We start from the raw sequence: 26,658 nt of genomic DNA, 5'->3' as shown, positions 1-26,658 counted from the left end.
CAATGAATGGAAATGCAAACTAGATGTAATCATATTTGTTTTTCTTTCTTAGCACTGGTTTTCAGAATCCTTGGGACATCTGGATATGTAAGAATTTTGTTTAGATAATTTCAATGAAGATCTAGCTAAAATCATCTTGAAATGAATTTGCCAAATCACTATCATTATATAACACCCTCCTTTTTAGCTTGTATTTCAACATCAATTTCTCCAGTGCTTTCTATACTTGACCATTAGTCAAGTAGAGATGAGCATAAAATCAACAATGTGTGATTAAGGATAAACAAATTAGCCCTGGCTGGTGTGGCTCAGTGGATTGAGCACCAGCCTGCAAACCAAAGGGTTGCTGGTTCAATTCCCAGTCAGGGCACATGCCTGGTTTGAGGTCTGGGTCCCCAGGAGGGGGTGCATGAAAAGCAAACACACATTGATGTTTCTCCCCCTCTCTTTCTCTCTCCCTTCCATCTTTAAAAAAAAAAGGATAAACAAATCAAAAAGACAAACACTTGAAAACTATTTTGTTAATTAAAAAGAGGAAAGATCACTCAGTAGTTCTGTTTTTGATTTTTTGAGGTACCTACATACTGTTTTCCATAGTGGCTGCACCAATTTCCATCCCCACCAGACGTGTCCAAGGGTCCCTTTTCTTCGCATCTTCTCCAGCATTTATTATATTTTTGTCTTTTTGGAAATAGCCATTCCAAAAGGTCTGATGGTACCTCATGGTGATTTTGATTTGTATTTTCCTGATGATTAGTGATGCAGAGCACCTGTGACTAGCTTCCAAGGAATTCTTTCCAGATGATAAATAGAATCATACTGTAAATGCTGTGATCATTACAAACCACATACAGAAACTTCTCTCAGGAGACTGTTGCCCAGCCTTCCTTTCTAGGGGCTCTGCTCAGTGCAGGGAGAAGCTCAAGTACAACAATTAGGACAGAGAATTGGCCTAATTTCTAAGATTTTCTCATTGATTTGAAATGTCAGCCTTAGTTATCAGACTTCTGTTTTTCTTTTATATATTTTTAAAGATTTTATTTATCTATTTTTTTTTTGAGAGGGGAAGGGAGCGAGAAAGAGAGGGAGAGAAACATCACTGTGTGGTTGCCTCTCATGCACCCCCCACTGGGGACCTGGCCTGCTACCCAGACATGTACCCTAGACTGGGAATCGAACTGGCGACCCTTTGGTTCTCAGGCTAGTGCTCAATCCACTGAGCCACACCAGCCAGGGCTTTTTTTTTCTTTTATAAAAATCTATTTGAAAAATATTGTAAACTACCAGTGTATATGAAAAACCGCTGATGATCCCATTACAAAATGACCACCAGAAAAAGTATTAACCAGGTACTAGGAGAGCGTGTCTGCCGCTCCCTGGCCACCATTCTCACCACAGCAGAGTTTCCATACTTTTGATTACCACGCTTCTTCACAAAACATCCTTGCTTTAGGGGGACAAAATACATATAACAAACTTGCAATTCTGACCATTTTCAGTGTGCAACTCGGTGGCATGAACTGCATTCACAGTGTTGTACAATTATTAACATGACTGATTTCCAAAACTCTTTCATTGCTCCAAACACAGACTCTGGACCCACTAAGCAATAACTCTTCATTCCCTGATCCTACCATCTCCAGACAGCGACTGATCTGCTTCCTGCCTCTCTGAGTTTGCTTATTCTAGATATTTCATGTAAGTGGAGTCATATACTATTTGTCTTTTTGTGTCGGGCTTTTTCCTCTTTGCATAAAATTGTCAAGGCTCCTTAATGTTGTAGCATACATCAGAATTTCATTCTTCTTTTGGATGAATAATATCAAATTGTATGTATATAGCACAGTTTGTTTATTCATTTACCTGTTGATGGCTACTTGGGTTGTTTCTGCTCTTTGGCTATTGTGAATAATGCTGCCATGAGCTTTTGTGTTCAGGATACTGTTTGAGTCCCTGTTTTCAATTATTTTGGGGATATGGATAGGAGTGGATTGCTGTGATGTGTGGAAATCTATGAGTAACTGCCAAAATATTTTCCAAAGTAAATGCACCATTTTGTATTCCTACCAGCACTGTGCCAGGGTTACAGTTTCTCCACGTCCTTACCAATAATTCCTCTCTCTTGTTTCATCATAGCCATCTGAGAGATGTCAAGTGGTAGCTCACTCTTTTTTATTCCCTGCACCATTCAGCATGGCACAGCTGTTGAACTGGATGTAATAGGACAATCCTGTACAAACCTGTGGGACACCCTGCCATGAAATACCAGGTTTTGTGTGTTGGGAGCCATCCCGCCTGGTTTCAGGGACTGTAGCCTTTTGTCCCATGCCTAGAACTTAGTGAAAAGGCCTTGGGAACATGAGCCACTAAGGAGACAGAACATTACCTTCTGGTGGGAGTGCAGCCCCTGCCTCCCTCACTTCCCCCTGCTTGGCGTGGATGGATAACTGGGTAGCCGATGATGGGTAAATTCTCTGTCCTCAAAGGAGGAGGGACAACCTAAGACAGGCACTGTTGTGAAGGGCCATCAGTGAAGGACTTACGGGTCTTCAGAGAAGGGGCAGAAAGACCCTCACTCCTTGGCTTTGTCAGAGCCCGAGTCCTCTTTCTTTCTGCAAAAGTCTCCTAGTCTCTTGGCTGCTTTGTTCTCTCTGTCTGACCCAGCCTGGGAACTATGCCAAGAGGCAGCTGTGACCTTGTACTGGATCAGATGACTCCCTGGGGCAAATATGGCCAGAGAAAGAATATACATTGTTTCCTTTGAGGTTTGCTTTGCCCTGCTGCTATGAAACAGCCACTTAGTTAAAGCCAACCCTGACCAGAGACAATCCTTGTGTTTCTTCAACTATTACCTGGAAATGAGGTCAGTAGCATTTTGAGCACTGGTGGATGAGCTTTAGAAGCATACTGTATATCTCTGTGTGAACTGAACTCAATAAAACGCCTTCAGGGAAAAAGGTGTTCAGGACCTTTGTCCTTCCAGGGACTGGTCACCTTTCCTCCCCAAGCAAATCATGAGTTGGGCATTTTTATTCTCATCCATGACAACTGGGGGAGTTCTGCAGGTGGGGTCCCCCATCATTTGTGGATTGGCCACCAGCCCTCTGGGTGATGAACAGAAATGGACACTCCCTGTTCTTCCTCTTGATGGGGCAGTAAATATTTCAATAGGAGGAAGAATGTGACTGTATCAACCTATGACATTCAGAATGAATGGTTTTCCTGAAATTTCTCCTGTCTCTTTACCACATGCCTCCAGGACACCCATTCTATGCCTCCTCATCTCTTGGAAGACATCTTGTAGAGGAAGCAGAAAAAGCTTGTACGGCTGGGTGACTTTTGATTCCAAAACTAAATTCCACAAGACACCTGGAAGGTCTGAGAAAGGTGACGAGAGAACAGGGTTTGTGGACAGAAGCTGAGTGGTTGGGAAGGGGTGAGGGTGGGGAAGGGTCTGGGGGAACAAGGAGCAGGCAGACCCAGGCATGAGCTGGTAGCATCCTGGGGAAGCAGCACACCCCTCGCAGAGTGGCTGTGTGTGGGCAGCTGGGTGACCAGTACGGGAACCCTGGACTTCAGGACTTCACTGTGGCCATGGATGGAAGAGTTCCAGCCCTTGAGTGTGCACAGCCCCAGTGTGATGTGGTGATCTCTCTGCACAGAGGACTGAGCCCAGGTGGCAGCCTTTATTTTTCCCACCTTATCTCTCTGGCTCTGCCCATGCCCATGGAATCTAAGCAGTTCTGGGGTGAAGAGTTTATGGGAACAAGCCCCCCTCCCCAAAATTTACTGACGTGCAATTTCCTGCTGACTAGAAGGAAATGTTTACTTAAGTTAAAATTACTTTGACCTGTTGGAATAAAAATGTGATAGCATTTTTATGTAGAGGTGCGAAAATGAATCTCTATGAAGTAAGATTCATTCAGGATGCGTCTGTTTATGCTCTTTTTCTTCATTTTATATTTATGGTGGGCGTGCCTGGCGCTATGACTAGAGAAGCTTAGTTGTGTTGAATGAACAGTTAACTCCGTGAAAGGTTGTTGTGAAGCTCTTGACACCGATGTTAAACTGTGGCATGATCTATGATGTATTTTATGTTTCCAGTGTCACTGTTTTAGTTTTTATTTTCTTGCACACTCACTAAAATTGAGATTTAATATTAAAATTTTTTAAAAATCTTGTAGCAAATGAAGGTTGATATTTCCTTTTAGTTTGTATGTCTATGACTTCTAGTGAGTTTGTACAGATATTCATAAATTTATTAGTAGTGTGAAGTTTGTCCTGAAATTGTTTTTACCTTTGCTTATTTTTCTATTAAAATATTTATTCATGTTGATTTAATAAAGATTTATAGCCCTGGTTGGTATGGCTCAGTGGATTGAGTGCTGCCTGTGAACCAAAGGGTTGCCTGTTCGATTCCCAGCCAGGACATATGCCTGAGTTGTGGGCTGGGTCCCCAGTGGGGTGCATGTGGGAGGCAGCCACACACTGATGTTTCTCTCCCTCTCTTTCTCCCTTCTCTTCTCTCTAAAAATAAATAAATAAAATATTTTTTAAAATGACCTTTCTTGGTCTTGAAGAAATTTTAATCCCATCCCCAAACTTGTTCCATAAGATCACAATACCACATTATACATTCCATCTTGGGACCAGTGTCCAATAACTCTTTTGACAAACGATTTAATGTTCTTTGTCTAGAAGTTTGTCAACTTCTCTGTCTTAAATCTCACCAGTGTAATTAGGTTATACTGGCTATCCGATATGGCTATTTCCTCAAAACCCAAGAGTATAATCTCATAGACTTGGTGGTTTTTAAATTACTGTTAGAAAATGCATGTCATAAGTACATCTTACCGTGAAAATGATATTCAAAGAATTCGATTTAGAATCCTCAGCTGCCAACTCCTCTGTCCACAATGTCTGTCTAGACAGAAAACTTAAGCTCCGTATTTCTCTGAACTTAATGCACTTTTTAAAATATATTTTCAGCATTTGAATGCAGTGACAGCTTTCCAGTTAAACATGCCTGTCCACCAATAACCTCCAGGTTGTCTTCTGTCAAATGTCCAAAAGGTCCACGCTGTGGACAACATAACCTCTTGTAGTTTAGCTGTTACAGTCTTAATCACAGGTAACTTAGAATGCCCCACCTTTTATAGGTTGTTTATTTTCTTTTTATTGAATTTATTGGGGTGACACTGGTTAATAAAACTATACAGGTTTCAGGTGTGCACAATTCCACAACACAACATCAGTACACTGTATTGTGTGTTCACCACCCCAAGTCAAGTCTCCTCCCATCACCATTTATCCCCCGATCACCGCCCCCACCCCTCCTCCAGCTCCTTTTACAGGCTAACAGGCACTATTTCTCACATAACTGCCTACCCAGGGCCCTGTATCCGGAACTAAGAATTATTTTGCCTATGCTCACCCTTCTACTTGCTCAAAAAGCAGAATCCAATGGAAAAAACAGAAACGACTTTCTATAACTTTTCTACTTCTTCCAATCAGATTAGAAATGACGTGGACGGAAGAACCTCTGACTACGGTGCAGGTAGTTGAGATGAAAGACCGTCCCACATAGAGACTGAAGCCTTTTGTAGATGTTGTGACTGGTCATTGGTAAGCAAGGAAGGAAAAAACTATACCCCAAAACATTTTGCTCAACAAACTCTTGCCCTTTCAAAAATATGACGGTTGCTCAAAGTCAAGTGCTGTCACCAATTAAGGGAAATTGGGGCCACTGCTAGCAATGACATCTTGTCCCATAAATGCAGCTGAACAGAACATAATCCCTAGTGCACAGATTAGTGGTGCCAAAGGAGTGAGAAAAGCAGGGGAGAACTTCGAATAAGTAATGTAGTCTCATTCTAAGTTATGCGGTATGATCCGTTATGACCATTCAGAATTTTTCTAGTTTTCTTTGTGGAGAATGATATGTATTCTGGATGAGTTCTTAAAAACAAGCATTTAAAGTTCTACAAACTGATACTATATATCAGTTTCTAGTGGCTGAGATTATTTTCTCAATCATCTATTAAATGTCTTTAAATTATGTACTTGCACACAAAAAAACTAGATTATTTCTGTATATAACTTCCATATAAATGCTATTACAAGCATCTGACAGCTTATATTGTATGAGATGTTTTTAGAGGCAATAATGAATAATCTAACATTACCGATTCATGAATTATGTGTTTGGCATCTCAAGTACATACAGTACAGATGTAAATCATATGTAAAAGCTTCTTTGTAAATATTTATTGCTCCAGTAAATTCTTTTTCTTTGTAGAAATGTTTGGTCTAAGTAGTGCAAATAAAGCCAGGGCTATTTTAATGCCACCGACCAATCAATAGCATTTACTCCAGATAAACAGCAAAATTGCCAGATCTACTATTTGTTTTATTGACCAGAATACATAGCAGCTGTCTACTCTGAACTTTATACGTGTTGGCTCTTCACCACACCCGGGACCTCAGGCTAGCAAAATTAGAAGGACAGACTTGAGGTTTCTGCTCTAACTCGTAAAGAGCGTGGAAGATGTTTGTGTCCTCGCACAAAGAAAGAAAAACTACGTGAACTGAGAAACAACAATTCTTAGTTCCACCGAAGAATCGAGGTCAAGGGCACCCACTGCCTCAGTTTCCTGGGAGCAGAAGCTTGCTGCTGGAGCCAGTGCTGGGAGGATCACTTTGACTGTCATTACAGAATTCCCAGAGGCTCAGTGGTGTCTAGTTTGTGGATTAAAAGCTCTGGGGGAGCGAGGCCCCCACACATTTGTGGAGCCCCACCAGGTTCTTGCTGTGGAGGTCAAAGAAAAACGTGTTCTTGCTTCAACAGACAGAGAAGCAAATCTAATGATTTTGAAATATATCCAGAGCTAGAATATCTGCTCTTGGCTCTCTTCTCTGTGAGGAAGGCCAGGCCTCAAGAGAAATACGTTACTGAAGTCTTACTGGACATGGAGAAAGGGCATCCCCTCTAGCTTTTCTGTCTCACATGAAAGAAGAGAGACAGACAGACAGAGAAAATAAACCTCATCTGAAGATCACAGTACAGGGACTCTGGCCTACCACAAAGAAAAAAATTATTTATAATATTATAGAAGGTTTTTCTTTCCCAGGACCCAACCATCACATCAACAGGGCTCTGGGACAATTATAGTAAATGACAAGGGACAGAGAGCTGCAGGCCACAGGTTCCATACAAGGAGTCTCCAGAGATTTTACATAAGAAGATCCAAGAGAATAGAGGAGCAGTAAAAAAGTGCACAAGAGGAAACTGAATCCTCTGACACGTACAGACAGATACGGGAAACATTCGACCCGGCCTATCTTCTAACTAGATAAACATTAAACCGCACGCTCAACACCTGGGCACCTCAGTCCGATTACCCAATGCCCCAGAGGCAAAGCAAACATTAGAGGCAGCCTCAGACGTGTCATGGAGTCTGGATGATCAGACCGGGAATTTAAAGTAGCCGTGATTAATGTGCAAAGGGCCTTACTAGGGAAAGTGGACAATATGCTAGAACAGAAAGTAATATAAGCAGAGAAGTGGAAACACTACAAAGGGACCAAGTGGAAATGCTAGAAATGAGAACCTCTCCAACAGACACGAATGCCTCCAGACGTGGCTGACAGTCAGTGTGCCCGAAAATTGGTGAACAGAAAACTCCCCGTGGAAATGCAGAGAGAAAATAGAGTGAGAACCTGGGACAGAGTATTCACTGCGCGTTTTCCAAGAGGAAGGCCAATGCCAAATCAAAATCACTGGAAAGGTTCTAAGGAGACTTGTGTCCTTTAAGGGAAGACAAGTGCACACAGGCAGAGACATGCACCATCACCCGCCGGAGGTGAGGGTGGAGATGAGTGGGATGGAATGTTCATGCCAATGGTGTGGGTTTTTTAAAGACTTAATTTCTTTTTTAAAAAAGATTTTATTCATTTATTTTTAAAGAGGGGAACAGAGGAAGAAAGAGGGAGAGAAACATCAATGTGTGGTTGCCTCTCACGTGGATCCCACTGGGGACCTGGCCAGCAACCCAGCCACGTGCTCTGACTGGGAATCAAACCGGCAACCCTTTGGTTCTCAGCCCACGCTCAATGCACTGAGCTACAGGAGCAGGGGCTGGTGTTTCTTTTTTGTGGCAATGCACATATTCTGGAATGAGAGAGGGGGGGATGTTTGAACAAGTCCGAAGGACTCACATCCCCAGGGCTGTACATTTTAAAGAGTGGATTACGTCAATAGGACTTAAAAAGAGTTTTGAGTGGAAGATTTCGTACTGAGGAAGGTGACGCTCCCCCATCTTTCTTCTCCCTTTGATTCCTCCAGAGCCCATGTGCATTCGCCGTGCTTCATGATCTCAGAGCGTCGCTGTTCACTCACCCCTCCCTTCCTCACTGCCTTGGAAGACCCTTAAAAGAGGCCTTGTCTCACACACTGTGGGCGTCCTGGGACAAAACCTGCTTGCAAGCGTCATCTGAATGAGTCAATAGCTTGTAAAAACAAACCTCTCAGAGAGCGGACCGTAGGGAGCGACCCCCCATCACTGCCTACTCCGCCCCCAGGCCGGGAAACTCCTTTTCCCAGTGACTTCTGGCTTGGATTTGACTTGAAGCAGAACGGCCTTGACCCCCAAGGGGAGAATTGCACCGTGTTTCACTTGCTTTAATTGAACTCAGGATGGTTTTCATGAACTCTTTTAATCAAAATTCAAGCAGGGCACTTGCTGTCAGTATTTTTCGCAGAAAAAAACCAAGCGCTTCTCATTTCAAGCCTCATCGATGACACGGGACAAGGTCTGCAGACCACAGCCAGGCTTCGTTTACTCACAGGTGAGAGGTTCAGAGTCCAGCGAGGTGGCAGGCCGCAGATGAGACCAGCTTTCACCAAGGAGACCTTTAAACAGGGCTCCTGGCCTCTGCTGGTCACCTCGCAGCCAAACAGCTCTCTCCAGCTTTCAGGAAGACGGCTGCCTGCTTGACCCCCAAATAACTGGGAGAAGCGGTTCCTGGGGTCCAGCGGTCTGGGGGAGGAGGCAGGACCTGTTGAGGAGGGAGTGTGGTCCTTAACACACACTTCCACGCGCTGGAAGGAGACCGGTGTCCTCTTTGGACTTTTCCAGCTGCAGTCACCGGGGCTCGCCCAAGTGCCCTCCATGGCCTTTCACAAACTCCTGGAGCAAGTCGGGGGCCTGGGCCGGTTTCAGACCCTGCAGATGGCTTTCATCGGCATCTCCTGCTTCTTTGCGTACCCTCACATTCTGTTGGAGAACTTCACCGCGGCCGTTCCCGGCCACCGCTGCTGGGTCCACATCGTGGACAACGGCACGGTCTCTGCTAATGGCACTGGGACCCTCGGGCAAGACGCCCTCCTGAGAGTCTCCGTCCCGCTGGACTCAGACCTGAAGCCAGAGAAGTGTCGCCGCTTCCTCCACCCGCAGTGGCAGCTCCTTCACCTGAATGGGACCTTGTCCAACATGAGCGAGCCAGCCACGGAGCCCTGTGTGGATGGCTGGGTGTACGACCGGAGCGCCTTCTCCTCCACCATCGTGATGGAGGTAAGAGGCCTCTTTACCTGCCGCGAGTCTGCGGTGTGGGAGTGGAGGGGTGACACAGGTGACGACCTCAGTCATCACATAGGTGCCCATTCTTGATTGCTTCAGCAATTATTAACTACTTCATTCAAGGTCAGACTCCTACGTATTCGAGTTTCATGAACTAAAAAATAGATGTGGTCTTGCTGTTAGATAGCTTTTATTTTTTGGAAGGCTAAAGGGGAAGCCATCAATTTGCCTAATGTGTTTCACCTGTTATGCAAGGTCAGGCAGGCTCAGCCTGACCTGAAAAGACAAGCATCTGGGAAGGTGATGAACCCGCCCAGGCCCAGACTGCATCTCAGAGCAGCCACGTGAGGACACCTGTGACGAAATTCTGGCATCAGTACATTTTACAGCTTCTCCAGTGGTTGCCCTCTGTGGCTAAGATTGAGAACCACTAAGTATGAAATAAAACACAGCATCTGTAGAACCCATAGGTTTAGAGGAAGCTTACCAGAGGAAGTTAGGTTTCAGCTGAGATCTGAATAATAAAGGTCAGCTAATGCAAAGAAGAAGGACAAGAAGCAGTAGCAGCAGCAGCAGCAGCAGCTGGAGAGGAGGAAGCTTCCTGACAAAAAGAAACATGTAAGTCATTGAAGCTGCTTCAGTGACATCTCTGCTGAGGGGCAGTGAGCTGCCGTGAGGCTGAGCTGTGACGCTTTCCTTCCCTTCCAGTGGGACCTGGTGTGCGACTCCGAGTCACTGAACTCAGTGTCCAAATTCTCATTCATGGTTGGAGCGCTGGTGGGAGGCATCATTTTGGGCCATTTGTCAGACAGGTGAGTGTCTCCGGACCACAGCTCTCTTTCCTCTGGGGTGTTTTCATGAACTCATGAATCGTCCTGGCATTAAGAAACATGGATTGTGAAACTGTTCTGGGGGATCTGGGAACCCAAACGAAGAATTACAGTCGGGGTGGTGAGTGCTGTTCTGCCTGCTGTGGGTGCTGCATGCAGGACACAGGAACAACCTCTGGACATGGTAACATTTCAGGACAGGGTTTAGAGAGGAGACGCTGCAACATGTGGTTTAGAAAGATGAGGCAGAGCAGTTACCCATGGGGACAGAGAGGAACATGTGTCACAGCATGGGGTTCAGCCTGTTTGAAGACACGAATATGGAAAATCATGTTGCAGGCCATGCCCAGACGCTCCTGGGTCTGGATCTCCAGAGCATAAAAATCGTGTCGTTGTTTCTCACATGTGATGAGTAGACATTCCTATCAAGCCCGTGTTGTGCGTATAGTGATTTTTGTCTTGGTGGTGGATAAAAAGTCCACCATTGTTCTAGTAACCTTGATTTTTGTTTTTGGAAAAAAAAACAAACCCTCAGCTTTTAAAGATAAGCCTTTCAGCCATGGAAGATAATTTAATGACAATTGCTGTCACCATTTGTGGGGTTAGAATGGCAGTATCCTGTGCTTAACAGTACAACTTCTGAATAAGGTAGCTAACCATTGTCACCACCCAAGCATGTCTCCTCTGAAAGATATGGAGAATCAAGGTGCCTCTCACCATCTACTAGCATATTGTCTTCTGTTATTCTCTGAAAACCATGAATTCTGAATGTATGACAGTAAATGTAACTAAATGTTCAGAGTCACCAAAGCGGACACGTTATAATTAAAATGGGAAAGGCTGAACATAAAGAGAGAATCTTAAATTAAGAGCAACATGAGAAAAACAATTAGTTAACTACAAGGGAGCTCCCATAAGGCTGTCAGCTGATTTCTCAACAGAACTACTTCAGTCCAGAAGACATTGGCATTGAAAGATTCAAAGAGATGAAAAGGAAGGATCGACAGCCAAGACCACTCTATCCAGCAAGGCTATTGTTGAAAATTGAAGGTGAAATAAAGAACCTCCCAAACAAAATAACTAAAGAAGTTCATTACCACCAAACCAGCATTTCAAGAAATGTTAAAGGGTCTTCTTGAAGAAGATGGGAAAAAAAAAAGAGAAAGAAACATAGGTACAAAGAATAAAATGGCAGCCCTGGCTGATGTGAATCAGTGGGTTGAGTGCTGGCTTGCAAATTGAAAGGTCACTGGTTCAATTTCTGGTCAGGGTATAGGTCTGGGTTGCAGGCCAGATCCCCTGTTGTGGGCATGCAAGAGAGACTGATGTTTCTCTATTTCTCTTTCTCCTTCCCTTTTCCTCTCTCTAAAAAGTAAATAAAATCTTTTAAACAACAACAACAAAAAAGAACAAAATGGCAATAAATAAGTACCTATCAATAATTACTTTAAATGTAAATGGATTAAATGCTGTACTCAAAAAGACATAGGATAAGAATGGATAAAAAAACAAGACCCACATCTGTGCTATCTGCAAGAGACCCATCTCAGAACAGAAGGTAAACACAGGCTGAAAGTAAAGGAATAGAAAAATATATTTCATGCAAATGGAAATGAAAGAAAAACTGGTGTAGCAATACTCCCATCAGAAAAAATAGACCTCAAATCAAAAGCCATAACAAGCAACAAAGAAAGATACTACATAATGACAAAGGGAATGATCCAACAAGAGGATAGAATCCTAGGAAGCATCCATGCACAAACATAGGCTCCTAAGTGTATAAAGCAAATCTTGATGGACACAAAGGGAGAGATCCACAGTAATACAGTCATGGTAGGGGGTTTTAATACCCCACATCAATGGATAGATCTTCCAGACAAAAAATCCACAAGGAAACAGTGGCCTTAAAGCACACACTAGACCAGATGGACTTAATTGATATTTTCAGAGCATCTCACCCAAAGCAGCAGAATACACATTCTTCTCAAGTGCACATGGAACATTCTCTAGGATAGACCACATGTTAGGATGCAAAACAAGTCTTAATAAATTCAAGATTGAAATCATATTAAGCATCTTCTCTGATCACAATCGCATGAAATTACAAATCAATTATAAGAAGAAAAACCAAAAAAACATACAGACACATGAAGGCTAAAGAATGTTATTAAACACTGAATGGGTCAATAGTGTGATCAAGGAAGAAATAAAATTACCTAGAGACAAATGAAAATGAACACACGACAACCCCAAATCTATGGGACACAGCAAAGCAGTCCCAAGAGGGAAATTTTAACCCATGTCACCTAATAGATTTAATTTTTAAAAAAGAAGCAAGGAGAATCTCAAATAAATAATCTAACCTTACACCTAAAGGAACTAGAGAAAGAACAACAAAAAAGCTCAAAGAACATAGAATGAAGGAAATAATAAGGATTAGAGAGGAGATAAATGGTATAGAGACTAAAAAACAATATAAAAGATCAATGAAACCAAGAGCTGTTTCTTCGAAAAGATAAGTAAGATTGACAAACCTTTAACCAGAAAAAAAGAAAAGGGATCCAAATAAATAAAATCAGAAATGAAAGGGGAGAAGCAACAACTGACATCACAGAAATACAAAGGGTTGTGAGAAAATACTGTGAACAACCATATATGCCAACAAATTGGACAGTCTGGATAAAATGGATAAATTCCTAGAAACACAAAATCTTCCAAAACTGAGTCAGGAAGAATCAGAAAATTGGAATATATAGATTATAACTAATGAAATCAAAGCAGTAATAAAAAAAACTCCCAACTGCTGGGGTCCAGCCTCGGCAGGTCTTAGGGTCCCCAAAGGATGGACAGCACAGGCAACGAATGAAGAGTCGGACACTGGATTGGATGCCAGAGAACAGCCAGCTTCTGTGGGTCTGACCAAACTCTTAGAGTTTGATTTAGGCTTTATTTTTATAGAGATTGTTGCATAACATTAAAGGAACAGGTACATGGTGTGATCAGTTAAGCAGAAAAAATCAATACAGAGGTAACCAGGAAAAGTACAGGAAATTCCATAGATTCACTTATATTAAACAAAGGTTATTTTGACCAGAAGAGCTATTAATCAGACAATTACAAACAGCTGTAAGGACAGAGTTTTAAATGTATTATTGTTTATTAAAGTTCTTAGAATTTGGCATGAGGCAAAAGGATACACTAGACTGAACAGTGGTTATAGAAAATTTACTACAAGGCCTTTGTGGTATCTAACTTAGCTATCTATCTTTTTGTATAAAATATTTCTTTATGTACTATGAACTCTAACTCCTTGGTAATTGTTTCTACATGCTTCGTTTGTAATAGTTAACCAGCTTCTGCTTCTTTACCTAATTCTAATTAATATATATTCCTGTCCAAGGTAGAGGAGGGGCTGTTACTCCATCAACTTTTAGACATTCAGGGTCTACCCCATTAGGGGGATCTTTGTTTTGTGGCCAAGAAATCATTTTGTACAACTTTATTGGAATCATGCGAATCATTGACCCTGAAATGCAGGTGTCTAAAAATCCCACCACCTATTAATTGCAAAGACAAACATGCAGGGAGAGGTAGACAGGAAATCTAGCCATAGCTGCCTCTGCTGTGCAGATGCATCTCATCTGTCCCAACTGTGTCAAGGGATGGATGTTGGTCGGTTCCCAACACCCAACAAATTAAACTTCTGGACTGATGGCTTTACGGGTGAATTTTGCCAACATTCAAAGAACAAACACTTATATCTCTCAAACTATTCCAAAAAATTCAAGAGGAGGGAAGGCTCCCAAACTCATTTTATGAGGCCAGCATTATTCTAACTCCAAAACCAGATAAAGACACTACAAAGAAAGAAAATTATAGGCCAATATCCCTGATGAACATAGATGCAAAATATTTTCAAATTAAAACATTAAAAAGATCATTCAGAATGATCAAGTGGGATTTAATCTGGGGCTGCAAGGTTGGTACAATACACTCAAATGAATTAATGTGATACACCACAGAAACAAAATGAAGGATAAAAAACATATGATCATGTCAATAGATGCAAAAAAGTGTTCGATAAAATCCAGCACCCACTTATGATAAAAATCTCAGCAAAGTGGGAATAGAGGGAACTTCCCTCAACATCATAAAGGCCATGCATGACAAACCCACAGTCAATATCATACTCAATGCCCACAAACTAGAAGCATTTTCCTTAATATTAGGAGCAACACAGGGATGTCTGCTTTCACCACTCTTACTCAACATAGTACTGGGAGCCCTATTCCATTGGGCTCATTATTCCATGGTAAGTTCTTGCATCCTTTGTCAAATATTAACTGACCGTAGAGGCGTGGTTTACTCCTGTGCTCTCTATTCTGTTCCATTGACCTATATGTCTGTTTTTCCTGCCAGTACCATGCTGTTTTGATTACTATAGCCTTGCAGTATAGTTTGATATCTGGTAATGTGATTCCTCCAGCACTGTTCTTCTTTCTCAAGATTGCTATGTAACCATGTGATATTTTTGAATTGCGGTCGACTGTGGATAATGGAAACCATGGAAAACAAAACCATGAGTAAAAGGGACTACAAATTGCAGGCTGTCTTATATGGTTTCAGTTGATCTCAAAGTTCTACTGGTAACACGTGGGAGAAGCAGCTTTGTTATACTCATATCTATTTACAAACAGGAGGGCTGCTTCTGAAATCTAGTGTTGATTCTTTATGGTTTCAAGTACCGAGTTTTACTAAGTAGGACTTCTTTTGGATACTTTCTACAACAGCTTGTCAGTATTCCCATGTCGAACCTGTTCTTGTTTCTCAGGTTTGGGAGGAGGTTAACTTTCAGGTGGTGCTTACTGGTGCTCGCCATCGCCGGGAACTGCATGGCCTTTGCCCCCACGTTCCTCCTTTACTGCTCACTGCGCTTCTTGGCCGGCTTTTCTGCCATGAGCATCATGACAAACAGTTCGGTGCTTAGTAAGTAAAAACTTGGGATCTCTGGCATTTTCCAAGTCCCAATTTTGACTTTGAAATTCCAACTTTGTTTGAAGTCACCATCCCGTTCGTGTTTTCTTTCAGTTATGGAATGGATACTGCCCCGACTCCAAGCCATGGGAATGTTGGTGACAATCTGTGCTGTTTGTGTCGGGACAGATGCTTCTGGGAGGCCTGGCTTTTGTCATTCGAGACTGGCACATCCTTCAGCTGGTGTATTCTGTACCGTTGCTGATCTTGTTTCTTCTCTCAAGGTATCAGCCGTCTTTCTTTCTTCGTGTTGAGGATCCTGGGATGCAGGTGGCTGGAACAAGGACACGGACTTCTGTTAGGTGCTTAGTCAACACTTGATCACGTGCCTGCTAACGTGTGTCCTTTGTACGATTCAGGAATGAAGGGGCAGGGCTGCCAGAGAGGATCAAGGCCACTCAGTTAAAGCTGGATTTCAGATAAACGCCGTCTTTTTGTATAACATTCCAAATATTGTATGGTGCACAGTTACTCTAAAAATTATTCATTGTTTATATAAAATTTCTATTTATCTGGGAGGTCTGTATTTTTATTTACTGACCCAATAAAATAAAGGGTGTGTACTTAAAGTCAAATCTCAAAGAGATAACAAATGCTTCCTCGTGTATGTCCAAAATATTGCCTGGGACGTAGTTACATTCAAAGATGACTCATATCACAGTCTGACTGAATTCAAAGCTACCTAGACACACTGTTTTTACTTGCTACAACTGGCAACATTCTCTCGAATGCGAGGTTGGCCAGCAGGACTGCTACTCTGCATGCCAGCTGTGAGGGTGTACGATGTGGAGAGGTTATCCTCACAGTTTCCTAGTTAAGGTACAGGAGAACTTCAGTCCTGTTTTCTGGGATAACAAAACAGGTATGAGAGGGGTGGGGGGAGGCGTCTCAGGACAAAGGGTGTGTGACAATGGGCAAGTGAAACTTTGTAGCGCTTGTGTCTTCGTCTTCGATCAGGTGGATGGTGGAGTCTGCTCGGTGGCTGATTATCACCAACAAACCCGAGGAGGGCTTGAAGGAGCTCAGGAAAGTCGCCTACCTGAATGGAAAGAAGGATGTCGGAGACGCCCTCACCATGGAGGTGAGGCGGACGGAGCTGCGTGTGGGGTGCAGGGAGGACCTGGCCTGACTGACATCCACACTGGATGGCGTCCGTCAGATGAACGAGGGGTGGAGTGCCGGTCATTTTACCCAGCTCCCCTGGTTCCCAGTGCCTGTCAACATTGTTCAGGTTCACACTGAGGGAGACTGTGCCGTTGCTGCAAGGATTGGGCGCGGAGAGTTTACTCAACAGAGGCACACACCGCCTAGTGTTTACAATTGTACAGATTGTGTAGATTTCACTCAGCAAAATGTCCTCAAGATTTATCTATGGTGCAGCAAATGGCAGAATTTCCTTTATTATTATTAATGAATAATAGCCTACTGTATGTATATACCACACTTTAAAAAAATCCATTGCTGGGAATTTAGCTTGTTTCCATGGTTTAGCTTTTGTGAATAGTTCTAGGAGGAACACGTGTGTGCGAATATCTGTTACCATTCTTCTGGATACACACCCCGATGAGAGATTGTGGGGTCATACGGTCGCTCCAATTGTAACTTTCTGAGGAACTTCCACACTGTCTCCACAGTGGCCGCATCATTCCACATTCCCGCCAACAGTGCACAGGGCATCCTGTTCTCCACGCCCTCGGCAGCACTTACTTTTTTTTACTTTTTCATTAACAGCCATCCTCACTGGTGTGAAGTGATAAACTCATTGTGGTTTGGATTTGTGTTTCTCTACAATCGCTGACAACGAACACTTGATCACGCTCCAGTGCAGTTTGCACAGAGGGTTTGGAGAAATGTCTGCTCTGTTCTTTGTTCTTCGGATGCCTGTTTTTTAACTGGGTTATTTGGCTTTTTGCTCTTGAGTTGTAGGCGTTCCCTACACATTCTGGTATTAACCCTTTGTCGTGCGTATGGTTTGTAAATATTGTCTCCTGCTCCGCAGGAGCACTCTCCCTTTGTTAGCTGGTTCCCAGCTGCGCAGAAGCTTTGTGGTTCAGTGCTGTCTGGCTCGTCCGTCTTTGCGTGTTGCGGTGCTTCTGGTGTCCCATCCGAGGAACCACTGCCAAGACCCACATCAGGAAGTTTCCTCCTATGTGTTATTGGGGAATTTTGTAGTCTCAGGTCTTACATTTTAGTTTTTAACTCACTTTGAGTTGACTTTGGTGTACAGTGTAAGTCTCCAATTTCATTCTATGGCCTGTGACTATCCAGTTTTCCCAACACCATTTATTGATGACATTGCTCTGTCTCTGTTGTAAATTCTTGGCATGATCGTCAGAGATAAATGAACTGTATTTGTGTGGGTTTATTGCTGGACTCTCTGTTCTGTTCTGTTGGTCTCTGTGTTTGTTTTTATGCCAGAACCATGTTCTCGGTCACTATGGCTTTGTAATATATTTTGAAATCAGAATATATGATGCCTCCAGCCTTTTTTTTTTTTTTTTTTTGCTGAAAAGATGCTCTGACTGTTAGGGGTGCTCTGTGTTTCCCTAAGAATCTTAGGATTATTTTTTTCTGTATCTGTATAGAATGCCCTTAGGATTTTGATAAGGATTGTATTGGATTTGGAGGTCATTTGGATAAATGAACATTTTAACGATACTAAGTCTTTCAATTCATGAATGTGGGATGTCTTTCTATTTTTTTTATGTCTGGTTTAATTTCTTTCTTCAGTGTTTATAGTTTCAGTATACAAGTTTTTCACCTCTTTGGTTACACTTATTCCTAAATAGGTTATTATTTTTTATATTATTATAAATAAAAATTTTTTTCTTAATTTCATTTTTCTGGGAGTTAGTTGCTGGTGTATAAAAATGCCAGCCAGCCCTGGCTGGTGTAGCTCAGTGGATTGAGCGTGGGCCTGCAAACCAGACAATCTCAGTTTGATTCCCAGTCAGGGCACATACTGGGGTTGCAGGCCAGTTCCCTGCAGGGGACACATGAAAGGCAACCATACATTGATGTTTTTCTCCCCCTCTCTCCTTCCCTTCCCCTCTAAAGATAAATAAATAAAATCTTAAAAAAAAAGCCAACCAATTTTTATATGTTAATTTTGTATCCTGTGACCTTATGAAATTCATTTGTTAGTTATAACAATTTTTGGAAGCGTCTTTAGGGTTTTCTATATGTAAGACCATGTTGCCTGCAAACAGTGATAATTTCACTTCTTTCTTCCTGATTTTTTTTCTTTTTCTTACCTGCTCGCTCTGGCTAGTACTTCCAGTCCTATGCTGAGTTGAAGCAGGTCCTGTGCAGTTCCAGACGTTAGAGGCAAAGCTTTCAGGTTTTCACCATTGAGTATAATGTGGGCTTTTCATACGTGACATTTAAGGTGAGTCCCTTCTATACCTAATTGGTTGAGAATTTTCATCATGGAGGTGTATTGAATTTTATCAAATGGTTTTTCTGCATCTATTGAGATGATTGTGTGATTTTTAGCCTTCATTCTGTTAATGTCATGTATCATATTTATTGATTTGTTTATGTTGAACCATCCTTGCATCCCAGGAATAAATCCCACCTTTGAATATGCTGTGGAACTTGGTTTGCTAAATCTTGTTAATGACCTTCTTCATCTATGTTCTTTTCTTATAGCCTCTGTCTGACGTGTTATCAGGGTTATGCTGTCCTAAAATGAGTTTGGAAGTGTTCTCTCTTCTATTTTTTGGAAGAGTTTGCAAAGAATCAGTGCTAATTTTTCTTTAAATGGTTGGTGAAACTCACCTGTGAAGCCATCTGGTGTTAGGCATTTCTTTCTGGGATTTTTAAAATTACTGTTTCAATCTCCATATTAGTTATCGGTTGTTTAGGATTTCTATTCCTCCCTGATTCAGCCTTGGTAGGTTGTATGAGACTGGATATGGTAGCCGGGGAGCCGAAGTGGCCATGGGTGTGGTGGGCGTGCAAACCGCGGTAGCGGGACTGGCGAGTCAAGAGCCTCTGCTCCTGCTTGCAGATGACCTAGGGACACTCGCAGTTCTGCTTAACTGGGTGCCATTAGACCACCCCAGTGCCTTTGCAGACCCTGGCCCCTGAGGTTTTGCATGCTTAAAGATCCTAAAAGACTGAGAAATTTAAAAAAAAAAAAGACTCATTCAAACCATTCACACCTACAGACTGCATTTTCTCTGTTTTAAAAACAAACTCTCACAACACAGAGGTAACAATATGGCAGTCAGTTGTTCAAATCTAGAAATGTATTGGGAGCAGGGATGTTTTCATAATTTTCAGATTGCGCATTCTTCATAAATATTTTGCTGGTTGCAAATATGCATTTCCAAACTCGAAATACAGATGTGAACAGTGTGGACAATAAAAAAAAGATATTCTCTGAACCCATTTTCCAACCCACCCATGACAAGAGCCCATAGTTCTGGGTTTCCGGTGTTGGACGCCGGAAGGAAAGGCTGCATCACTCCGCTCTTCCAAAAGCACAAACCCAATATTTTGCTAGTCAGGCCGGTTGAGCAGCTGAAAGGACATTCTTGATTGTGCAGGTGCTCCGTTAGGGTGGCCCTTCATGGCTCTAAATCCCCTTCCTCGTGGGATTTTCCAGTGGACTTCCCGGTATTGTCTCATTTGTAGACGAGAACCGAGTCAATATTATTTGAATGACAAATAAGTAAATCTGCGCCCCAGGCTCGATCGAATCCCGTATTCACATTTTTGACCTCATGTGTGGCCTCTGAAATCCTCACGAGAGAGGTGCTATTATTTTTCTCCACCTTCTTCTCTTACTCCTGATTCTTCTACTTAGTCTTTTTAATGACAAGGAAATTGAGCTTTGGAAATATTTAGTTTCATTCCTGAACGTACATATCTAGCATGTTGTAGTATCTTCGACTTACTCAGATCGTGACTGGCTCTGGGGATAAATCATTCTGCACCGAGGTCTCCCCAGATCTCACCCTCAGGTTTACTTCCAGGCATGTCATTTGTGGGGGCATGATATGCCAGGCTTTCCCTCAGAGTGACTGGGTGAAAAAAGACTCTTAGGAAATGTTCTTTCTTTTCTGAGATAAAGAGTTTTTCTGCAAAGGACAGCCAGCTGAGACCCAGGTGCAGTTCCCAGGTCTTTCATGCCTGTCTGGCATAAATGGAGCTTTGGACCCTAATCCAAGTAACCCGCGTCTGCTTCCCTTCCTCATTGGAAGGTCTGACCCACGCGCCCTTACCGGTGTCTTGCTGTCCTCTTGGACCTCATGTTTAGTATGTGTTTGGTGCTGCACGATCTCCTTGAGGCTTCTTTAACACCCCAGTTCGCCTTTCATGCCCCTTTTGTGCCTGTCAGTGCATTATCACTGGCTTTAATAAACAAGAAACAGGAAGGGACGTGGTCTGTCTTGTCCTCTGTTTGGGACCTCGCAGTGCCTACCACGCTGCGACAACTGACCAGTTTGTGGTCGCCGTTGTCGTTGAAGGTTTTGAGATCCACCATGCAGGACGAGCTGGAGGCGGCCCAGACCAAACCGCTTGTGTCGGACTTGTTCCGCACGCCCAACCTGCGTAAGAGGATGTGTCTCCTGTGCTTTACAAGGTAGGCTTCAGGGCACGGGGGAGGGATGTTAAAGCAACGGAGACATGGTTCTGTTGATCTCGAAGGCCGTAGCCTGCTATAGGAGCACATTTGAGTTAAAACATGAAGAAGCCACGAAGATGATTGCTATGTTCAGAGATAGTCGAAAGGCTAGGGAGAGACTGAGCGCCCTCACCGTGCAGCGAGGGGTGTCGTCCATCACTCGGCCCTGTCAGGCTCATCGCGCTGCTGGACGCAGAGGCTGAGAACGTCAGTCACGGTACAGATTCTGATTCTAAGTTTCTTCACTTGTCTTAACTGAGGTAAAACTACACACAGTAAAGTGTACAAATAATACAGCTCTATAAATATTTGCACATGTAAATATGCAGCCACCTCCCAGATGAGGATATAGGAAAAACTCTAAAACCCTAGAAGGCCCTACTGTGTGTCCTTAAGATCAACACTCCCCAACCTCCAGAAAAACGTAGTAGCAGTTCTGACCTCTATCACCATACAGTATTTTATCACAGTTTTAACATCATCATTGGGCAAAGACATGTCCAACAAAGCTGACGGGGCCTTTATTCTTTGTTGCCCACGACTGGCTGCCTGGCTGATACGATCTATCAGCATCGTTCCCATGAGATTGGCTCCAAACCGGATGACGTCTGTCTGTCTTCCGTTCACTGCAGATTTGCAACCTGCATCCCCTTCTTCGGCCTGACTCTCCACCTCCAGCACCTGGGCGGCCAGGTCTTCCTGTCCCAGGTGCTCTTCGGCGCAGCCTCCCTCCCAGCCAATTACATCGCACTTCTGGCCCTGAATCATCTGGGCCGGCGGGTGAGCCAGGTCCTCTTCCTGAGCCTGCTGGGGAGCTCCATTCTGGCCCTCATCCTTGTGCATCAAGGTGAGAGAGGAGAACCGGATGGAGGGAATGTCTTAGCCCTTTTCCTCGGGGAATGGACTCACGCCTCTCTGAGGTCAGACAGAAAGGGAGAATGTGGTTCTAATGATTTCCCAAAAGCAACCTGATGATTTAGGACAGATTCTGCCATGAAGTGGCTGGGGAAGAGTGCAAGGCCAGTAAAAGTCGGTTCAGCTAGAAGGTTGTCTTCATCGTATCCGAGAAGCCCCTGGTAATTGGTGCCATTTACTCCTGACTGTTTCTCTGAGCAAATGATTGCTCGCTCTTTGGCCCATCACACTTGTAGTTGTAAACAGTGTCGTGTCCAGTATATAATTGTGTCTCATGGGACAACACAATCCTCTCACTTCCTCTGTCTGGGCTCTTTTTATTAGGTCCAATTCACTCCCTGATTGCTATATACCCACCTGTGTGGCTTGCATCAGGTCACACTAACTGCTATCCTGGAAGCCCTTTTGACTTCACGGGAAGAAAAATCTCTTGTCTTGGAGCAGGAAGTGTCCAACGGAAACAGGGAGTTAAGCAGTTAAAGCCTCTCTGAGAATCAGTTTTACTAAGTTAAGTAACCGCATGTAAGGAATAGGGCCCCAGGGGGTCACTAGGCTTCACTAACTCCCAGGTGACTGGGCCTCGCTCATCTTGAATGTCAACGGTGATGCAAGTTTGCTGCCTTACGACAGACCCCACCCCACCTCCCCGCATTGTATCGCTCCCAGGAGATGTCTTCTTAATGGGGTAGAAAATACACTCTAAAATTTTCTTTCAGAGGTCTCCAAAGTCTAACGAATTCTATTCCCTAATACAGGTCCTTATTCTTGCATCTTCAAATATTCTAGATCAAGCTACTCTCTGGCTTATGCACCGATATGAGTCCCCTTCTTTTATTACTCTCTGTTCCAGTACTGTTGACATTCATGCCCATACTGGGAACGCACCCAGGTGTTAAACCCTCCGAGGACGTTAACAAGCCCTACACCCCTTGGCGCTGCTCACACGACAGGCCCACGTGACACATGAGAGGCAGAGGAGACTCTGGACGGAATAAATGAAAGCAAATTCCTGCTGGTCTCCTATTCCCCTCTTTGTCTTTGGCAAATTTCTGTTATGTAGGGAGAGCAATGCAATCACTTAGATTTTGTAACTTCTGTTTAAGCTCTTAGCTATAGACAAGTCGCATTTCTCAGCCGTTAGTCCCTGTACGGTCTCCGCCTCCGGGCGGTTCCTCCATGAAGTGTTTAAACCCGTGCAAACGTCTTCAAAGATATCTTTTTCATTACTGATCCAGGGGGGTAGTGATTCCAACAGCTCAGACTTCCCGAGTCTCACTGGTCTTCCTCTTCAGAAATGCAGACCCTGCGCGTGGCTTTGTCCACTTTGGGAGTCGTATTTTCTTCTGCATCGCTCATGAGTTCTTTTGTCCACGGACATGAACTGATCCCCACCATAATCAGGTAGGAAACTCTGTGAGGGTGAAACGAGATCTTTCCCAGCTAATGAACATTTATGCTGGAAGTAAACAAAGACTGAGTAGTGATCAGAACAAGCAATTATAACAAGCATGATTTGTAGGCAAAGTTCACTCACAGGTGACTTTTGCCAGGCCCTGGATTAAGTCCTTCAATGTGTTGTCTCACCTACTCTACTGAGCCACGGAAGGGCTGTTGCTCTGAGCAGGAGTATTTTTTAAATAATGAGAATGTCTTAATGCACTTGTGTACTGAAAAAAATGTAAGCAAATAAGACAGCACATTTGAAATGTGGTAGTATATGGTCAACTGCCGCGGTCCGGCCGCAGTGGGTCAAGGGGTCCCACAGGTGAGGGTAGGCGTCGGCGCTGGGTAACAGACGACAACACGCCTCAAAGGACAGTGAAGCTCTGTTCCGTTTATTGCAAGTACAAGCAGGTTTTTATATTTTCATTTTAGGTAGTGATTAACATTTGCAGTACAACATGATCATTTAAGCAGAAAAAATCAATACAAAGGTAATCAGAAAAAGTACGAAAATTCTCATAGATTCAGTTATAATAAACAAAGATTATTTTGACCAGGAGAGCTATTAATCAGACAATTAGAAGTATCTTATTGTATATTAAAGTTTCTCAGAATTTGTCATAGGGCAAAAGGATATGCTAGGTTGAGTAGAGATAATAGGAAATTTATTATAAGGCCCTTGTGATGTCTAACTTAGCTATCTATCTTTTTCTGTCTAAAATGTTTCTCTGTGTACTATAAACTCTGACTCTTTAGTAACTGTTTAGTTTGTAATAACTAGCCAACTTTTGTTATTTCTTTGCCTGTCTAGTTGATATATATTCTTATTCAAGGTAAAGGAGGAATTATTACTCAGACAGGAAATCCAGCCACAGTTGCCTCTGCCTTGTAGATCATCTCAACCGTCCCGACCATATCCCAGGGCTGTGGGGAGGGGTGTATATAGTTTTTACTTGTCTTCTTGGAAGACCCTTTGTATCTGTGGGTGAGGAACAGTCGTGGGAAAGGTCTAAGCACACTATCTGAATCACTGCAAGGGTATTCATAATGATTAAAGCAAAAAAGGGTCATGATCCCCAAAACAAGCACAAGCACAATAGGTATTGCAGGGCCTTCCATGCCACGTCCACCAGGTTGGAAACTGCTTCCTTGAAGTCTTACACCCCCTCTCAGGACCTTGTCACGGAGAGAGGGATCCAACAGTGGACGCGGCAGTGGACGTGGCAGTCAACCTTTACGTGTCTAATCACTGACATGCTGTCTCCCATAATCAAAGCAAGATAAGAAATGACAAGTTACACGGGTGGATTTTAACCAGATTATCTTTGTACTGTCATTTGCACACCAGGGCAACAGCTGCAGGAATCATCGGGATCCTTGGTAACACTGGGGCAGCCCTGGCTCCCCTTTTCATGATCCTGACCGTGTATTCTCCCCACCTGCCCTGGATCCTCTATGCAGTCATCAGCTTCATCCCTGGCTTTGTTGTCTTCTTCCTTCCTGAAACCAAGAATCAGCCTCTGATTGACACTATCCAGGATGTGGAGAAGGAGTGAGTAGCCCCCTGGGTGTCCCTCGGTGGAGCTGTGTGCTACAGGTCTGTGACGAGGGAGGTGAAACAGAAAGGAGACCGCCGTCCTGTAGGCGGGCACAGACCTAGACCGTTTCCACGTGGTCAGTGCCTTTGGTTTGGCTGCAGCCTGATCCCTCCCATAGTGACTTCAGACCCCCCCGCCCCCAAGACTCCTGGGCTACGCAGACCAGCCTTGCCCAGCCTGCACCAGCAGGTTTAGTGGTGACCGTGCCCTCGTGTGACACCCGTCCCACCCCAGGAGATTTGACAAACATGCACAGCTCCGAACACCAGAGCCTCATCCTCAGGCCCTGGCCGCCCGAGGCCCAGCGAGCATCGCGAGCTCCCTGGGACTGCTGGTTCCAGGAGGTCCGTGGGCGCCCTGGTCCCTGAGGAATTGGAGGGAGGCAGGGGGAGGACCGGAGCCCCTCCCACAGGTGACAGTGTGTCCCTGGGGAAGGAGTGCTGCCCTTCACCTGCAGACCACAAGGTTCTCACTGGGGGTGGAAGTGTTGAGAAAAGAGGAAAAAATACTGGTAGTCGAGAGGACCAAGACTTGGAAAGGACTTTTGGCGAACTTGTGGTAGGCTTTCCTGGCCTTTTCCCAATCCCTCTGGCCAACGCCGAGGTGTCCGAAGGTGAGAGAGAGTGGGAACTGCCAGAGTTGCCTTCCCAGGCTGCCCGGGGAGCCCCACCTTTTTCTTCATGAAGTTTGCTCAGACCCTCAGGGCAGTCAGTGGTCATGGCTTTCATCACGGCTGGCCCGTCAAGAATTAGCTTCTCTATAGAATGTGGAATGGATACGCTTTTTCTATGTTGTTTTACATCGTTGTGTTTGTTTGCTGTGTATTTGTTCCAGGAGAAAAGGCTCAGGGAAAGGGAAACCAGAAGACACCTACATGAAAGTGACCCAGTTTTAGGGGGTCCCGGCAACGGCCTGCTAGTCGGAGAGCCAGACGGAGGGGAGGGGGATGGGATCATCCCTCCATGTGGGCAAATTTGGGGAAAGAAGTAAATAATGCTATAGAAGTAATAAAAAAGCTATAATGAAAAAGTGCATCTTGTTTACCATTGCAGTACTAAATAAGTATATATAAAATGTCTATGATTAGTCATCATGAGAAGTTTGAGGAGCCCTGGTCAATGTGGCTCAGGTGGTTGGAGTGTCAGCCAATAAAGTGAGAAGTCGCAGATATGAATGACTGCTGGTCAGGGCACATGCCTGGGTTGTAGGTTTGGTCCCCAGTCAGGGCGTCCAATCTCACACCGACGTGAGAGGTTACCCTCCCTCTCCCTTTTCTCTCCCACTCCCCCCTGCCAGAGCTGCCTCTGAAATCAATAAGCATGTCCCCGTGAGGATTATAGAAAACAAAGAAGTCTGAGGAAGGTTGTCAGCGTTTAAAGAAAGCATAATAAAATATCTATGTAAATGTTGATCCCTAACATGTTTGGGGGTAGAAAGAATCGTATTAAAAACATTGATTCTGCTCCAGTTACTTGGTAGAGTAACGGATAGAGCAATTAATTACAATGAAAAAAAAAACACATACTTTTGGAAGAATTTGAAAAAGTTACAAATTTATCTACAAATTAAAAATAAAGTGATTTCAGGAGGAGAATCACAGAAGGAGGGGGCTGGCTAGTGTTTCA

At 43.7% G+C, this 26,658-nt stretch overlaps 1 protein-coding gene across 1 annotated transcript; it reads left to right on the top strand.

Annotated features, from left to right (window-relative positions):
• The first annotated feature begins 8,673 nt into the window (after positions 1-8,673).
• Positions 8,674-26,356, top strand: LOC119045474 (organic anion transporter 7-like). The gene is given in 11 exon segments (XM_037140225.2): positions 8,674-9,572; positions 10,287-10,390; positions 15,240-15,394; positions 15,497-15,564; positions 15,566-15,666; positions 16,400-16,523; positions 20,920-21,035; positions 21,710-21,924; positions 23,285-23,393; positions 24,784-24,987; positions 25,868-26,356. Coding segments are annotated over 11 exon segments (1,659 nt in total). The 5' UTR covers positions 8,674-9,170; the 3' UTR covers positions 25,929-26,356.
• Positions 26,357-26,658: the final 302 nt, after the last annotated feature.

Source organism: Artibeus jamaicensis, unplaced genomic scaffold, assembly GCF_021234435.1.
Source record: "Artibeus jamaicensis isolate MK-2021 breed Jamaican fruit bat unplaced genomic scaffold, CSHL_Jam_final scaffold_614, whole genome shotgun sequence".
Lineage (NCBI taxonomy): Eukaryota > Metazoa > Chordata > Mammalia > Chiroptera > Phyllostomidae > Artibeus > Artibeus jamaicensis.
The sequence above is the reverse complement of the archived record's forward strand: the minus strand, read 5'-3'. Positions and strand labels throughout refer to the sequence as shown.